The 18,354-nt window shown below is 39.5% G+C and overlaps 1 protein-coding gene across 31 annotated transcripts in view; it reads right to left on the bottom strand.

The window, feature by feature from the left end:
* Nucleotides 1-4,438: 4,438 nt before the first annotated feature.
* SH3YL1 (SH3 and SYLF domain containing 1) overlaps nucleotides 4,439-18,354 on the bottom strand; it is a 46,252-nt gene continuing 32,336 nt past the window's right edge. For 14 of the 31 annotated variants that reach the window (XM_063788878.1, XM_063788884.1, XM_063788886.1 and 11 more), the window contains 3 exons: nucleotides 16,988-17,156; nucleotides 15,931-16,009; nucleotides 4,445-5,301 (listed from right to left, as the gene is read on the bottom strand). In XM_063788878.1, the coding sequence (XP_063644948.1) occupies nucleotides 5,111-5,301; nucleotides 15,931-16,009; nucleotides 16,988-17,156 (439 nt within the window). In that variant the 3' untranslated portion in view covers nucleotides 4,445-5,110. Of the gene's footprint in view, nucleotides 5,302-5,561; nucleotides 5,976-7,857; nucleotides 8,037-9,023; nucleotides 9,264-11,178; nucleotides 11,236-11,707; nucleotides 11,890-15,930; nucleotides 16,010-16,987; nucleotides 17,157-18,354 lie in introns of those variants that run through there. The other 17 variants (XM_063788871.1, XM_063788876.1, XM_063788872.1 and 14 more) reach the window with 8 other exon arrangements.

The following is an 18,354-nucleotide window of genomic DNA, read 5'->3' as shown; positions in this document are numbered from 1 at the left end:
AAAGTAAGCGGGAAACTGACTCAAGGCCGGGATTCACATTTCAGACTTTTCGGAAGTGCGGACCGCCCAACACACTCTCTGTAGCAGTGGATTTAAAACTGCCCCATTTCCAGGCAGCGTATCTGACGTTTGCTGTGCAAAGTCAGTGGCTCTTCGGAGAGCGCCTAGTGCAGCTCCTCGGCCTGCGCTGGGCTGCTTCTGCCAACAGGCACCGGGCTGCTTCTGCCAACAGGCACCGGGCTGCTTCTGCCAACAGGCACCGGGCTGCCCCTGCCAACAGGCACCGGGCTGCTTCTGCCAACAGGCACCGGGCTGCCCCTGCCAACAGGCACCGGGCTGCTTCTGCCAACAGGCACCGGGCTGCCCCTGCCAACAGGCACCGGGCTGCCCCTGCTAACAGGCACCGGGCTGCTTCTGCCAACAGGCACCGGGCTGCCCCTGCCAACAGGCACCGGGCTGCCCCTGCCAACAGGCACCGGGCTGCTTCTGCCAACAGGCACCGGGCTGCCTCTGCCAACAGGCACCGGGCTGCCCCTGCCAACAGGCACCGGGCTGCCCCTGCCAACAGGCACCGGGCTGCTTCTGCCAACAGGCACCGGGCTGCCCCTGCCAACAGGCACCGGGCTGCCCCTGCCAACAGGCACCGGGCTGCCCCTGCCAACAGGCACCGGGCTGCTTCTGCCAACAGGCACCGGGCTGCCCCTGCCAACAGGCACCGGGCTGCCCCTGCCAACAGGCACCGGGCTGCTTCTGCCAACAGTCACCGGGCTGCCCCTGCCAACAGGCACCGGGCTGCTTCTGCCAACAGGCACCGGGCTGCCCCTGCCAACAGGCACCGGGCTGCTTCTGCCAACAGGCACCGGGCTGCTTCTGCCAACAGGCACCGGGCTGCTCGGCCTGCACTGAGCTGCCCCTGTGAACAGGCACCGGGCTGCTCCTGCTAACAACAGCTTTCCTTTGTTGGAGATGTCAGAAAATCCCTGTGGCCTCATTTTAACTTTCTTGGAAGCAGTTAGGAAATACCACATTTAAACAAAATTAAGACATCTGTGGAAGGAAGTGGTTTGGTGATATTAGAAACATTTGGGGAGTCGTTGTTAAAATTTAATCGGCATCTTTGTGAACGTCCTTGGCTCTGCCCCACTGCACTCCAGCCTGGGCCACAGAGCAAGACTCCATCTCAAAAAAAAAAAAAAAAAAAGGAGTTTGAATTTTGTCAGATGCCTCTTCAGGATATATGGGGATGATCTTATTTTTATTGTCAGACCATTTAAGAGGATGAATGATAATAGATGTCCTAATATTGAACAAGCCTAGAGTTTACACCTGGTCTTTATCACGTCATTGTGTTGCTAGGATTTCTGTAACAATGTTTATGAATGAGATTGGACTTTTGTTTTTTAAAAGATTTAATCTGAGATGTGTTTTGTTATTAGTAGTAGGCTCAGATCATTGAAGTATTTGGAAATTATTTTGCTATCCTCTGAAACAATTTTAATATTACGAAGCTGACTTTTTATATTTTTGAATTTAATTGAAAAAGATTAAGCAACATAGTCATTTCTATTTTATTTGATTAGGATTTTTTGTGTGTTGTGTGTGTATACACACAAACTCACTCTACACACACACACACACACACATATATATATACCCTGAGTTATTAAGAGGTTGAAGTTTTCAAGCTAGCACGGATTTTCTTATTTGTAGTACAGAGCCAGGAAATGTTATCTATACTATTTCTTATAGTGGCATAAAAGAAGTTTTCTTTGTGGCATTATGGTCAACTTTTGGGAATGTTCTGTGGATACTTGATATAAATAGGCAGTCTAATTTCAGGGTACAGTCTCAAATCATTGGATACCTTTTATTTTTATATAGTATATATATTTATACGTTTTTATATGCTTGATCTACAGTATGCTGAGGGGTGGGTTAATCTTTTTTTTTTAATATTTCTTTGTTTGTCTAATATACTTTAGCTTGCTAAATATTAACAGGCCCATTGACAGCCACATGCATCATGTATTTGTTTTAGATTTATTAAATTTAACATCATAAGATGTGCCCTTGTCAACCTTGGCAGTCAAGCTCTTCCTTCAACCTCTGGCACCTGGCAAATATTTATCTGCTTTTCATCATTATAATTTTGCCTTTTGAGCAATTTCATGTAAGTGGATTTCTGTCTTCAGTGTCTGACTTCCGACACGAAGCAAAATGCTTTGAAGATGCACCATGTTGTTGATGTATCAAGATCCATTCCTCATTGCTGAGTAGTGTTCCACGGTATAGATGGAACATGATGCTTTTCATCCACTCAACAGATGATGGACATTTGGAGTGTTTCCAGTCTGGGGTCATTATGAATCAAGCTCTTATGAACATCAATATAATACTTTATGTGGACATGTATTGTTATTTCTCCTGGACAAATACCCAGGAATGAAATCTCTGGGCTAGAAGTTAAACTGCCACATTGTTTTCCAAAGTAACCATGCAATTTTGCATTTCCAGCCACAGTGCGTGGGAGTTTCCAGAGCTCCATATCCTCATTCACACTTGATAGCGTCAGTTGTTTTCATTTTAGCCATTTAGAGGTTGGTGGCAACATCTCACTCTCAGTTCCTGTTTGCTTTCCTTAATTGTTAAAGATAATTGGGCATCTTTTCCTGTCCTTACTTGGTATCCATATATTTTCATTGGTGAAATCAATGAAATCTTTGGTCCATTTTTTGATTGTGTTATCATTTTAGTGATTTATAACAGTTCTCATCTACATTTAAAAATTGATATTTAATAGATGTGCATGTTTTTGATATACATGTGATAATCTGATGCATTTGTATAATCAAATCAGGGTCACTGGGATATTCAACACCTTGAATATTTATCTTTCCTTTATACTAAGAACATTCAAATTATTCTCTTCTAGCTGTTTTGAAATGTATAATCCATTAATGTTAACTGTAGTCACCCTAATGATCTATAAGACACCTGGTCTTATTTTTTCTAAGTGTGCATTTTTACCCATTAATCAACCTCTCATCTACTTCTTAGATTTATCTTTGCAGTTTTTGGCAGTTTTATAATGATGTGCCCATATGTGACTCTCCTTGTGTTTATTCTGCTTGTTCATAGTATTCTGCTTGTTCATGTGTTTATTCTGTTTGTTCACAGTAATTCTGAAATCTGTAGCTCAACGTCTTTTTAAAGTTTTGGAATATGCTCTGGCATTCTATCTTCATGTGCAGCATCTGCCTGATTTTTCTCTCCACTTTTTGACTAGAACCTTCGCTACTCATTTTCTGTACCTTCTTGCCTTATCCCAGTTTCTTTTGGTTTTTCTAGTATTTTCAGTCAACTCTCAGTCTGGATGTATGTTTCTGATCTGCTTTCAGGTCTATGATTCTTTTTTCTGCTGTGTCTAAATGACTGTTAAATCCATTTATTATCTTCTTATTTTACTTTTCAGTCTCATGTTTTTCATTTAGTTCCCTCTTATAGTGTCAAATTTCTGCTGAAGTTCTCCACCTTTTAATTCCTTGAACGTATAGAGCATAGTTTCTTTACAATAAGTCCATTGTAAATGAGTGAATTTATTGTATCTTCTATAAGTTTAAAACTTTAAATTTTGTAAGTTTAAATGCATGGAAGGAAATACCATATAATGCTTAAGGACACAAACATACGTAGTAAAAATGTAAAGAAAATTATGGAATTAAAAACAGCAGACTCAGGGTGATGATTCCCTTTGAGACAGCAGTCACTGGAAAGGGCTTAGAAAGTAGGAAATAACTGTTTTACTTCTCGCTGGGTGAAGATAACATGTGTCTTCATTCTCCTTTTCCATGTCTTAAGAAGGTATAATCAATAAAAAGGCAAATGCACAGGTGTGTGTATGACGTAAGGCAGTGAGGAGCAAATAGCAGGACAAACAGTGCAATGTGCACCTGCTCCTCTCAGGAGGGTTTGCTGGGTGAAGCCAGGGCTGAAGCAACGAGTCTACGTGGGAGCTGGGGCTGAACAGGCAGCTCGCTTCAGGGTGGGCATGGGGGAGCGCAAATATTGGGTCAGCCAGTGTCTGAAAGGCAACAGAATCTCTGGTGGATTTGATAGAGGGCATGAGATAGAAGAACGAAAGTTGGCTCTGAAGTCACCCTGAGGACCAAGGAAATCCAAGGATGGAATTTCCATTTACTGAAGAGGAACACTGTGGGAGGGGCAGGCTACGTGAGGAGAAAGAAGAGCTTGGATTTGAGCCCGTGAAGGCTGAGGTGTTGTTCCTTGTCCGAACGGAGCTGTCCAGTGCATAGCTGGAGAGGGGAGTCTAGAGTTCAGGAAGGAGCTCAGGCAGCCCAGAACGGAGGTGGATTTCACCCTGCATATGAGACATAGGACTTTTGCCTACCTTACAAAAAAAAATAAGAAAAACAAAATTGAAATATTAACTTAGTAAACATTTAAAAATTTTATTTAGATACAAGTCTACCATGTCACCATAAGTTTATGCTACTGCTGGAAATGAACAAATGTAGCCCCATAAGGAGAAAAGTTGAGAGATGCCATATGTTTAAAGACATGGTAGTCAGACTTCTTTGTAATCATATTTCTATGATAAATGCATAGTATAATTTTTGAAGGTATAAAGACAATTTCTAAGGATTTATATTCTAGTTAATACCTACAACTCTAAACATTACTTAATACCTCATTTAAGCTGATTTCTTTTTCTCTAGTCACTTTGCAAATGGAAATGTAAGAATTGAAATTCGTGGCTCTACCCTCAAGATTCTCAAATTAAAACACAGCTACCATATACATGGCCAGATCAAATGCTTAGCGATGTTTGAAGTGTTCACAAAAGAACTATGAGCATATAAATTGTATGATATTCTATGACACAGCAAGTGTGATAAAGTTAGTACAAAGTATTTAAAGATATGTCAGTCAGCTCTTTTTATATAGAAAAACAAAATCTTTTACATACGGAATGGAAATTTTGTAGAACAGAAGTTTTTTAAAATTTATATTAAACATTGCTTAACTAGTAAATCCTGTCAGTGTAGAAATAATTTTTTTGTAATTCTCAAAGAAGAAAATAGTATACGCTTTAATTCATGGTTACATAGTTGGCTGGAAAAATGCCAGTTTGACCTCGAAGTTTTCCTTCCCACCAATCAAAATGTGAATCTGTTTTTGATATAACTGTGATTCTGTCTCCAGCTTGAAAATTCAAATCCCCAGGCTGCTGTCCTTCAAATGAATACAGCGCTGTCACTTCTATGGGTTGATTCAAATTGCCTGAAACAAGAAAAAAGTATTCACATGTTTATGTTCTTTAAGGGAGAAATTGGGGGTATCTGCTGGTAAGATAAAAATTAACCACTTAGGGCTTGGCATGCTGATGTCTTGGAGGCTGGCAGAAACCACAACAGTCTGTGTAATTTTCATCACATTATTAAACTTATTTTTCTCTGCACATTATATACCTAAGGATTTAGCACATGCTTCTGGTTATAATTGTCTAAATTTTGAATAATCTATGAGATAATACAACTTACATTTTTTCTATTTTAATATAGTCATTGCTGTGGTCTGAATGTCTGTGTCCCCCTGAGATTCAAGTGTTGAAATCCTCAACCCCAAGGTGATGGTGTTAGAAGTGGGGTCTCTGGGGGCTGATTAGGTCATTACGTTTCCCCCTCATGAATGGGATCAGTGTCTTACAGACAGAGCCTGAGGGGAGCTTCTTGCACCTTCCTTCTTGTGAGGACACAGCCAGATGGCACCATCTCTGAAGCAGAAACCGAGACCTTGCCAGACACTGAGTCTCCTGGAACCTTGATCTTGGAATCCAGCCTCCAGAAGCATGAGAAATAAAATTCCATTGTCTATGAGCTGCCCAGACTATGGTGTTTTGTTACAGCAGCTGGAAGGGGCCAAGATAGTTGTGACAGTTTCATGGATGGCAGATGCTGGAGAAAGGCAGATATGTGAGCTTATATCAAACCCTAGGAGATTCAACTTTAAAACCTGGCTCTTTACTCACTGGGCTTGAAGATTGCAGCCCAGTTATATTTTGCTGTTTCCTCAGCAGACATTTCTTCTGCCTGGGCTTTGTGGCTGTTTACATTTCTGTGCTTAATTGATCCATCCTCTCAATATCAGAGATAAGGTGGAATTAGCACAGGTAGGAGCATTTCTACATGTTTCACAAGTACTTCAATGCAATGTGTATATCCATGTATTGCAGAAGGAAGAAAATACTTTGAGAACTGAGCAGTTAACATGAATAAAGGACATTAAATATTATAAACCACATAACATCATAAAAATATAATTAAACAGTTTTTGAGCACTCAGCTACATGGAGTCTGATGCTTCTATGCTTCATATAATTCTGTGCATAAATTAGGCAACTAGATGTACAGACATATAGAAAACATCAATAACCAGACTCTAGAGCCAGGTCCTATTTGAACCCATAATATAATAATAATAATAATAATAATAATAATAATAATAATAATAAAGTGAATTTGGTCCACCCATAAGAAATAAAAATAGTCAACACTTTAAACTACTCTGACTAAAACACTGAATTAGTAGCTCTCACAAGATGGTGCTACCGTTCTTTCTTTAAAGTATGTGCCATTTAGTTGAGTTCTAAAGAAATAATCCTAATAATAATTACACTAGAGATAATACTGGTATAACTACTTTTTTCTATAATAAAAAGAATTTCTGTATATTTTATTTTGTCCTATATTTACTTTTAGTTAACAATTTTAAGGAATAAGGTTAAAAGAATGTCACCAAAATAAAATTTTGACATAGTCTAGAAACAACAGAAGTTAAGTTAAACGTTCTAAGTACACGATTAAATTCTCCACGTTAATGAGCAGTCGCTGCCATGCACTGTGAAAGGAGCTGTGCTCTGCCCTGGGTGGGGTACCGGGCAGGCGCTCAGGCCGTGCTTCCCTGTCATCAGATCAGGATGCAAGCTAATGCCAAAGAAAAATCCATCCTGGAAATCTCTTATTCATGATCATATTTAGGATATCCACATATAAAGCTGAATCTTAATTAACCAGAACAAATCAGTGAAGAACCTCCAGGAACTCTGTTCTCCTCCCTCTTTTCTCCCAGACACGTTAGATAATAGGAAGAAGTGAATTAAAAGAGTGCTTGTGAACATCAGGGAATGTTCTAGGAGCCACAGCCATCTTAGCTATCATGCATTTATACACTTGCAGTCTCATTTATAAAATCAAAAATGCATAATAAGGACGACAACAATAACAACAGCAATCGATGTGCATCTGGGAAGAGCAGCCACCGCGAACTGCTCAGGCACGTGGCAGGCACACACATGTGCTCCTCTTACACTGCCCACTGCAATGAGCCAGCTACTCCTACCCCACGTCAAAGAATTTGAAACTAAGCTTCAGAGATAACAAGTAATTTGTCCAAGGTCAGGATCCAAGACCCTCAACAACCTCATAAATATGAAATTGTGCTCAACAGACCAAACTGACATTTATCGGAGCATTTTACTTTTATGAGGCAAATGTTCAAGGGGGATTAATGTGGGGACCTGCCTCACTGGGTTTCCAGACTGTACAAATAACAGCATCTGATGCTATGGTTCTGGGTAATCCCTGATAACTGAATTGGTTCTAAGCAGTTTCAGGAATATATTTTATGAGGCATAATTAGAGAAATAAATATATTATGAACTAAGAAAGAGAAAGAAGGAGAGATCACACACCTGGTTTGGTCCCTGCCCTCACAATCAGGTGTTGGTCTAATTTTCTCCGAATTGGAGATTCCAAATGAAATACGGATAAAGCAGAGTGAGAGAGGAGGGTAGAGGAGCAACGTGGGTGGTTTTCAGGTGCAGCTGAAGGGAAGGCCACCACTGAAGGTCTGAGGGGGCCGGGATCTCACATTTCTCCTTTACTGAGGCTAAGATGTGTGTTGACTGTTCCTTGTGACCAATTCCTCACCCAATTGACCACAAATGCCTCTGCCTCCTGGGGAGGAGTACAAGAGAGTCAGGAGTTGAGCTGTTGTTGGAGAAACTCCATCCACATGAAAATCACATGAGTGAGGCCAGCAGATCCAGGAGCCTATCTGCTTTCTCAGATAACAATCCACAAGCCAGTTAGTGCTGTGCCCTGTTAGTTTTTTTCTTTGAAAAACTCCAAATGACTTAAAGTTCCTCTTTAATGTAAATATTAGAGATAATTTTCACAAGGAGAAGTTTAATGCCCACAAAGAATTCACCAATAAAAGGTGAGCCAAGTAATGATTCCTTCCATGAAGAAAAACCTTCCTGGTTACCGGGAAGCAAACCCCACTGAGTTACTAAAAAGCCAGGCACTCACAGATGCCTTTCCTTCTGCACAACATACGCCTTTCAGCCTTATACTCATGTACTTAAAAAATCGGAAGGATCTTTGAGGGAATTGGCCATTTCCTTTATAATATTCAAGTTTAGTTCAAGTAGGGGTTATTTTTCCCAAACAGGAAGCAGAATTAGATCACAGTCAGCATTGGTGACTGGCAGCTGCCCTGAGGCCCGCGATTAGGACGGCTGGTCTGGGGATGTCCCTGTTTCACTTCCAGTCCACTTTCTCATGGAGCCTGCATGAGGCAGCCCCCGTGCAGCCAGCACCCCTGGCCTGACCTGTTTCAGGAAAAAAATCACAGCCTTGGGAAGGTCACAACTAGGAGAACACAGCCTTTGCTAAGCACCCTATGAGGCACAAGATAGCCCCTACAACAAAGTGTTATCCAGCCTAAATTGTGCGTAGTGCCCAGGTTGAGAAACCCCATCCCAGACAATTATGGGATGGGTAAGAGGACGGGGAAGAACGCTGACGCTGGAGGGTCCAAGCTTTTGATTATGAAACCATTCCTTCCAGAGTCCCTAGAGGGAAGATCAGAAAATTGGACTGTGCATTTGCAAGCCTTGTCTCTCTGAGAGGCCCAAGAACTATGCAGCTGGACCTTCCAAAGGGCAAAGCCAAAAGATGGTGGGAGGAAAGTACAGGTGATGTAGCTGATCATCACACCCGACAGCCCCTCCGTGGGGCTGAAACAGATTCAGGAGCTCGCACGTGGAGGACTCAGTGTCCTGCTTCATCAGGTTTTCAATTTAAGGCTTGGGCCCTGGGGCCATGTAACTGTGACTTTTCTCTGCAGCAATGGTAAGCAAACATGAGGAAATCCTTGGTAAGAGGTTAATGCCTTCACAGCTGCGATTAAAAAAATACAGTAACGTAAAGTGAGTTTTATTTAAAAAGTGGACTGTAAATCTTCCCTTTTAATTTTTATTTCAAGAACCTCTTTGGAGAATGGGCTAAAGGAATATTAACTCAGTTGTAACTGAGTTACCATTTACCTTGTCCTGTCCTCAAATACAAACACAGAAGCAACGGAGAAACCAACCATGGCAAGTGATGTTCCCTTTGGGTCCCACAGCTGGTAAGTGAAAGTACGGGGGTTCGAATTGGAATCTCTGTCTCCACAGTCCACTTAGAGTTTAATTTCTTATCAAGGAAACGTTTTTCCTTGGTGCTGTTTATAGGAAGTTTCTAATAGAGAAAGGAACTCTAGTTCCCAATGTCACATTACCAAGGCATTCTTTGGGGGATCTGTGGCCTCAGCTCTTTTTCAGCCAGCTTCCCTCAGCTCTGTCTCTCTGTAGGGATCCCCTCCCTTCCCAAGCAAGTGCAGCCAGTCAGCTGACCTTGTCAAGTTTAGGAGCACTCTAACAACCAGATACCTAAGTTTAAGTCTAATCTTGAGTCTTTAAAAGTAAGAGGCTGTGTAAGATAAAAATCTAGGTGTTTACGCTGTCTTGGTGTCAACATTTATACCTTAACCACTTTTGCTTCTAAAGGACATGTATCCAAAGGCCAAACTTTTCATGTCTCTTTAAATCAGCCTGTAATGTGGGTGTGAACTTGATGTCTCTTTAACATGGCCTGTAACATGGGTGTGAACCACAAAGGGTGAAACACATTTTTAAAACCTCTCAGAGCTTTCTCTGCATACCTAAGACCATGGCACAGCATCTTCTGTAGGTGAGCCCCCGACCATCGCACCTGCTCTCCATACAGGACTCTAGGAGCAGATGCTCAACCCCCTCAGAGGAGAAACATCTGGGAAAAACACCGGAGTGGGCTCCCAGGAGGGGAGGCCAGGGTGAAAAGAAAGGTCACCAACCCTAAATCCATCAGGAACATGCTGACCTCTCTTCAGGGGATGCTGCTTAAGAGACCTTTTCGACATATTTTCATCTGCATGATATAAATTTTAAAAATATGCTTGAGTACCTAATTTTTGGTATTTTATTTACATGAAATGTTTAATTCTCCGACAGTTATATATCCAGCAGCATATAGCTTTGTGACTCCAATGACGAAAGTACTCAATGTGAAAAAATAAACAGGCTATTTTATGATTGTTTAACTTTGCCCTCAATTTGTGTCCTACTCACATTTGCAAATAATTGCTCAATTCTTTCCAGGGAAACCTCTGAAGAATATTTAAGTAAGACAGGTTGAAGGACCATTTTTACTATGGTAAATCTTAACAAGTTTTATAAAGTAGTTTCCAATAATAACAAAACATTTGAATGTGAAAAATAAAATTCTTAGAAATATAAAATTTATGGTGCTAAAACACAGAGAAAATGGAATAAGGATGAAATTGTAATTCAGAATTAGCAAACTTTCTCATTTTATCTCCATTGTAAATTCAAAAGCTTCCAGACAGCAAATGTGGAGGAGATCACATGCTCCTCAGATGATGCCATGGCTCCCGGGGCTCAGCAGCCCTGTCCCCAGCACACACTCCCTACACAGATAACACTGACGGTTAGCTCCTATCCGGGGCTTAGCAGCGCTGTCCCCAGCACACACTCCTTACACAGACAACACTGACTGTCAGCTTCCTATCACCCTCATTACCTTAAAGGCAAGTAAGATAACAAAAGCATAGCATTTTCTAAATGAAGTACTTCTCAAAAGAATGTGAATATTCTATAAATTAAAGAAAAGGGCTGAACACTTCCCAGAGATTTTCATAACCTGTCAGATTAATTAGGAAGTTTGTGATCACAAGATGAATATGAATCATTTATAACATATAGATTTATTGATTTACCAACTCTCTCATGATAGCTGGAAAGTCCAGGATAGAGCTTATATTCATTTCTGTTACCTGCCAAAAAAGAGGAGAGTGGTGATTTTGAAAACTGATTAGCATATATTATACAAAATACACGAAATTGCCAGATCCTGCCCTTGCTGAGCAAATATTTTAAATCACTAAGTTGATAGGATCATCATCATTTGATTGCGCTTTAAATCAGAAGGTATACCTGAATAAAGCCAGAAGATACATGAAGTATAAGGTAGATGATAAATACCTGATATCTGTATGACACAGAAGTACACACACTATTCTCATTATAAATTCAGATGACAATTCTATTAGGTTCTTCTTCAATTGCGTTGAAGGCAAAGAAACAGAAATCACTGATTCATGGAAGGATTTACACTGCATAAGAGCCATTCACTAACTGCATCCACATTTCACACTGGATTCCTGTTCTGACGCTCTGGGGTGATGTAGTATAGAAAGAGGCAGAACGGTCTGGGGGATTGCTTTTCTTCTTCAACTGCGGAAAAACTGATTCTAACAGTACAGAAGACGAAGAGCACACCTTGCACATCATGTTCAGCTTTAAAAAGAACTTATCCAGGAGCTGGAGATCTGGAGATGGTGTCTCTTAAGTGACCTGTGCCCACACCCCCTTTTGCAGTCTCTGCGTACTCCTAAAGACAGGCATACACCAGTTTGAAGGCCACTGGCCTAAGAAATTTATGAAAGTAAGAATTTAGAAATAAACATTGGTGGGATGGGGAAAAGGATACAAATATCCCATGAGAATCTATTTTTAAAAACTGACTAGAAATATTTTTGAGCAAGTGACCAGATAAAAGACAAACAAAATATATGCAAATTAAGATTTCCTTAACTGTGAAAATTGGTACTTAAGTAGAAATAGAAAAGTGCATTCCATTCGCCTTAGCAGATCAAAATCTCAAAGTACTTGGGAACAAATTTAACACAAAAGGCACAGAAATTACGAAGTCTTATTGAAAGACATAAAATCTCAACAAATGGAAAGCATGAAATGGTAAAATTATTATATCTCAAAGTAATAAATGTATACATGTAATGTTACTGTAATTAGCATCGAAAAATTATAGAATGGATACAAGTACATAATACTGTTTCAACTAGAATTGTATATTGGGGAGGAGGGGAAAATTAGGAAAATAATCTCAAATTATGTGAAGACTAAGTATCCAGTAAATGCAAAGATAAAAAACCACAAGAAAATCTAGGAGACTATGAACACACTCTTGTGTAGGAGGTGGGAAGACCTTAATCATGACCAAAGTATCCAAATCTATAAAAACTAAATGATAGACATATTTTTAGATAAAATTTAAAACTTTCATGGAGTAAAATTATGAAAAACAAGATCAAAAGAAAAATGATAAGTGTATAAATATGCTGCAATCCAAATGACCAACAAAACCTATAATATAGATAACATTTCCATAAATTGAGAAAGCAACAAATATCCCAATAGGAAAAACAGAACAATGAAATGAAGAGACTTTTCAGATAAGATTAAATCCAAAGCACCAGCAATTTATATGAAGAGATGTTTACATTCACTAATAGGAATAAATACAATCCAATTATCAAGGAGATGTGACAAGCCTTGACTGGCAAAATCTTCTAGATGCTTCCGCACTAATAGTGGTGAGGAAGGTATATGCTGAAGAATGCCATAATGGATGTAACAGTTGAAAATGCACTCGGTGGGGAATGTAGATGGTGGAGAACGTACATAGTGAGGAATGCATACAGTGGGGAAGATACATGGTTGAGAATGAAAATGGGCAGTGGGGAATGTGTATAGTGGGAATGTCTGGTGGGAAGCCTATATAATGAAGACTTGGGAATGTTATCGGGGAGTGTATATATGGTGGGGAGTGTACATATGGTGGGGAGTGTACATATGGTGGGGAGAATACATATACTGGGGAGTATATATGGTTAGGATTGCACATGGTTGGTGGTATACACGGTACAGAATATGGTGGGCAGCGTAAATGGTGGATAATTCATATGGTGGAGAATGCATATGGTGGATAGTAACCATGGTGAAAAATGCACGTGGTGGGTGGTACACATGTTGGGGAATGCATATGGTGGGTAGTGGGAAATGTGCATGGTAGGAAATGCCTATGGTGGGAAGCAACTATAGTGGAGACTATTATGGTGGGAAGGTTATGGGGAGTGTATATATGGTGGGGAGTATATATGGTTAGGATTGTACATGGTGGATGGTATACATGGTGGGGAATGCATGTGCTGGTGAATGTTATGGTGGGGAAATGGTTGATGAGACCCTAAGTAGTAAAAACTTTTGAAAAGTAATCTGCTAAATCTGTTAAAACTTTAAAAATATATTATTTGACCTATTATGTCCACTCCTGGTAACTATCTCAAAAAAAATAAAAGTGCCAGTATATATAAATATTAATTTAGAAGTATATCAATTGTGACACTGTTTGGCATGGAAAAAAATCTGAAATAAAGTTAATATACATCAATAGGAGAGTGAATGAGTAAACTATATACATTTGTGCCATGGAATACTGAATAATTATTAAAAAGAAGCAAACAGAACTATACCAGTTGACTTAGGGATTTCTACGCGGAGTTGTTGAGCAAAACAAACCAACAAATAACAAATAAATAAATAAATATAAAGAAGACATAGTAAAGCACGTGTAAGATGATAGCATTTTTATGAGACAAAAATATTCTGGCCATGTTTAGGTATATGTTTGTACATGCCATGTGTAGGACTACACAAGAATGGAGAAAACAACGTAAAAGTTCATAATTTATGTTGTGAACGTGGGTTTCCTGAAATCAGGATAGAGGAAGGTATCTTGAAAGTTAAAACATAGGTGAAATGGGAAAAAGGAAGCAACACAACAAAGGAAAAGAAAAAAAATACTGCCTTCACAGACCATCCATACGAGCATATGTGCATTTATATAAAATTATGTGTGTGTGTGTATGTAAGGATATGTAAATAAATTGAAAATACTTAGTTTTTAAATAAAGAACTTAAGAAAAGGTCAGATTTAACATAAAACGTTAAAAGTAGTCACTAGTTTAAAATTTTTAGTTTACTGAATTAAAAACTGATATTCAAAACTTGAGAGATACAGCACATGAGAAATGATGGTATCGCATGGAAAAACTGTAGTGGCCTAGCCACAAAGGATGAAGCTGAAAAGGTGGAGGGAGGAGGAGTGTTCATGAGTGTGTCGAGTGAGGCTGAGGCTGCAGAAATGTGGCCAGGCTAACCTGTCCACCGGCAGGGACACAGCTGTGGCTGTGCAAAATGGGGAGGGCACTGCCCATCTCCCCAAGAAAGGCTTCGGGGAACACACGTGGTCACCGTGGGAAACAGATCCGCAAGCTGGCACAGGCAAAGGGCCTGTTTTTAGAACGCTCACACAAGGGGGTTATATGGCAGAAACAACCTTCAGAGCTTTTCAATTATTAACGGAAAGGAATTTTTTGAGGTAAGGTCCACAGTCATTTTTAAATCCGCACTGATAAGGACCTGATACTAAGAGGACTAGAATTTTTATAAATGAGAGGATTTTATACATGCATATGCAGGTATCCATTCTCAGTGAGGACATTTTATATATTTTAAAACATACATATGGGTCAAATTTTATATAATCACTCAGATCTAAAATAAAAATAAATTCAGTGCTCATATCTCATTAGTCACTGCAAATATGAGTTTCAGTAAATCAATCATCTGAACATGAATCAGCAGTGGACCACGGCTTATCCCAGAAGAACAGGAGACAGACGCAGGGGCAGGAGGCAGGTTGGTAATGAGGAATAGGCCTGGTTCCTGAGCATCTTCCTGGGAGGGTTACATTTAGACCAGTCAAAGGCACAGCCAAGAGTCATATGAGGGACTTGGGCTCAAAACTGGGGAAAATGATTACAGAAAATTAAGGAGGAGGCCGAGGATGCGCTTCCCGCCTTCTGCAGAGCTTTACTATTTACTCCCCGCAAAACTTATATGCCTTCTCCCACTAATAACAGTTATGTTTCTACATGTAATCTCTCTCCTCTTGTTCTGAAAGTCCTCTAAAGGCAAGATCTACGTTAAAGTCACCTTTGTGCACCCAAAGCCACAGCACAATGACTCTTGTATAACAGTCAATCATCACATGAAAGTCCCTACTTCAACGTATTCCTATTTACTGGTAACCTCCATATATGAAAAACAGAAACACAAGTGATTCACAAAAATGAATGATAGAGAGAAAGATAAAGACCAAAACCTGGTGCTTTATAAATGTCATCTAGTTTAAAAACCACCTTATGAGATCCTGAGCTCCAAAGAACATATGTCAAAACTGATATTCAGAATTATAAATATGAGTATGATAAGAAAAAAACAGGCTTATTTTGTTCTCATTTCAAATCAGAAGGATAACGGTTTTTGGAAGAAATGGCACAGAAAATAAATGAGAAAACCTTTGAAGATAAATATCTTTGTAGATTTAAGAAAGTGTCTTAAGAATAGAAACAGAAGTTTTCATAAATTATAGCAATGACAATTTGTCTCATGTATTTAGAAGAGGCTGAGCACTTATTTTACTCTTAAATATGTTAGTTCTTCTATTTAACTCTAAAGTTTAACAATGTATCTTGATTTCTTAATGATAACATTTAATAATTACTTAATTACAACTGTATTTGAATTGCAACAAAAATATTTACTTTGAGAGCCAGAGTTCAGCTGGACTGGTGCAGATGACTGCTGTGATCTTGACAATGGCTTTGGAGGTAATTCTTTAGCCTGGGAGAAACAAAAAGATAAATACACATAATTTTAAAATCTTGTTTTCACTTAGGCACATATAACTCTTTTCTAATGAGGTTATATAGCAAACTTTTATCATGTGTGCTTACTAATGTGGCACTCTCAAAGCTCACATGCACCCCTCTGGACTCTATGTAATTGAACTGGATGACAAGACTCAGATGTGGACAGGGTGTGCTCTTCTCATGCCTGGAAGCTAACCTCCCCCAGGCACCTCTGACCACCTGTGCAAGGTCTTAGGGAGCTGCAGGGACGGTGGTGTAGTAATTGGTTTAGCAAGCGACTGGCAGAGGCAGTGACAGACAAACTCTAGGCTTCAGTTTTTATTCCATGAAACAGGCATCATACCAACTCTGAAAGGTGCTGGGGAACATCATGAACAATGCACACAAATCCCTCGGTGCCCCAAGGCCTGACGTACAAAGGCGTCAGTATCTGCAACTATTATTCGTATATTATTATTGAGATAAGGTCTTGCTCTGTTGCCTAGGCTGAGTGCAATGGCATGATCTTGGCTCAGTGCAACCTCACGGGCTCAAGCGATCCTCCTGTTTCAGCCTCCTGAGTAGCTGAGATTATGGGCACACGCCACCATGCCCAGCTAATGTTTCTATTTTTATGGTAGAGAGGGGGTTTTGCCATGTTGGCCAGGCTGGTCTGAAACTCCTGATCTCAAGTGCTCCACCTGCCTCAGCCTCCCACATATTATTTGTATTATTGATACAACAAAGTTCCATCCTTGGAGAAATGCAATCACAGAGGACAAATTACGTTTTTCCCTGAAATTTGTACAGAGGAAATGTCAAGGTAGCATGACCTTTTCACAAGAACGTGAAGTCAGTGAAACTACGAAGGAGGCTTAGTAGGTTCTTAGGAACCTGATATCAGGGACAGAATGTTCTACAGAAAGAGATTTTCTGAGAATACTGAGTGAAACATAAAACCAAATGGTACAGAAGACTTCCTCTGCTCCCTTGCTGCTTTTCTTGCATTGATTCGTTGTCCTTCATTTTCATACTTTTCAGTAAAGGAATCAAGAATTTCATAAAGATCTTCGGCTTGAGCAGGCCGCGGTGTATCTCCAAATAAAATGTCATAAGCTCGGATATCTTGACAATAAAATCTAATGGGAAATATAAAATTAAAAACATTTTAATATACACAAATCTTTTCTAGAGTTAAACATAGCATGTGCGCACACACGGTGTGTATATATAATCATTCATACATAGCACTTCATATACACTACTTTTTAAACACTAACTTTAAGCAATATCCCATGTTCAAGTCTTAAATGTACCCCAAAGTTCACCTCTACAGGCAACTACCATAAATATCCTTATATGTATCCTTTCTTTATTAATATAAAAAGCACATCCACATTATCATGGAAATACTTATACTTGCCCATATATACATACACATATTCATATATAAACATATAAATATACACACAAGCACATATATTTTTATAGGTTTTTACTTTTTAAATTTCTTAAAAAAATGGTACCTATAACTGTGGCTTTGTAATTTCCTTAAAATATTTATTTTTATCAAGATTAAATAAACATTTGCCTTACATGCTTGGAGGTCCTGCCATTCATTAAGCAACATATTTGTTTTAGTTTATCCAGGGTTTAGTTGAACTTTAGTGGGAAGGCCTGCCAACGGGCTCGAAGTTTCTAAAAGCATTCTTTTGTTAACTGTTCTCAAATTAATAAAGCCAGGAGTTAACACATCACTTTTGATTTTATAAGATGAATAGTTCTGAAAACCTTATTTTTCCCCATCCGTCCTATTTTCTACCTCTTGTGGTTTATATTTAGCTTTATTAAATAGTGCTGTTCAGTTGGGGTAAACACTGGATGCTTTGTCTCGGATAGTGGCGGGTCTGTCTGCCACGCGTGGAGAATTTGAACGGCCAATGCCAGCGGTGCCAGCCGATCAGGCTGGCAATGATGGAACTTCTGCAGGTTCTGGAAGAAGTCCTGCTGTCAGTCTCAGCTCTTTATCTCTTTCTGGGCCTTTACACATATTTTAGTGGCAATTTGTAAGAGCCACTTAATTTGCATCTTTGGGAAAAATTAGCCAGATGCCAATTTAAAGTAGAAGTTTCCCTTTACCTTTTAGGATACTTCCAGATTCTTTTTTTTTTTTTAAATCAAACTGTATTTCAAATTGCTCTCTATTTGACATGAGAAAAGACAAAGGTGGAGTGTAGAACAGGAAACCTCACAACAAGGAATACTGACTGACACATGAGTTGTAACTAGTGTGCCTTCCACAGACATCTGAAAATCACTGAAATCGGTGCATCCAAC

The sequence above is a fragment of the Pan troglodytes genome, chromosome 12, assembly GCF_028858775.2.
Source record: "Pan troglodytes isolate AG18354 chromosome 12, NHGRI_mPanTro3-v2.0_pri, whole genome shotgun sequence".
Classification (NCBI taxonomy): Eukaryota; Metazoa; Chordata; class Mammalia; order Primates; family Hominidae; genus Pan; species Pan troglodytes.
This window is presented reverse-complemented; position numbering and strand designations above follow the sequence as displayed.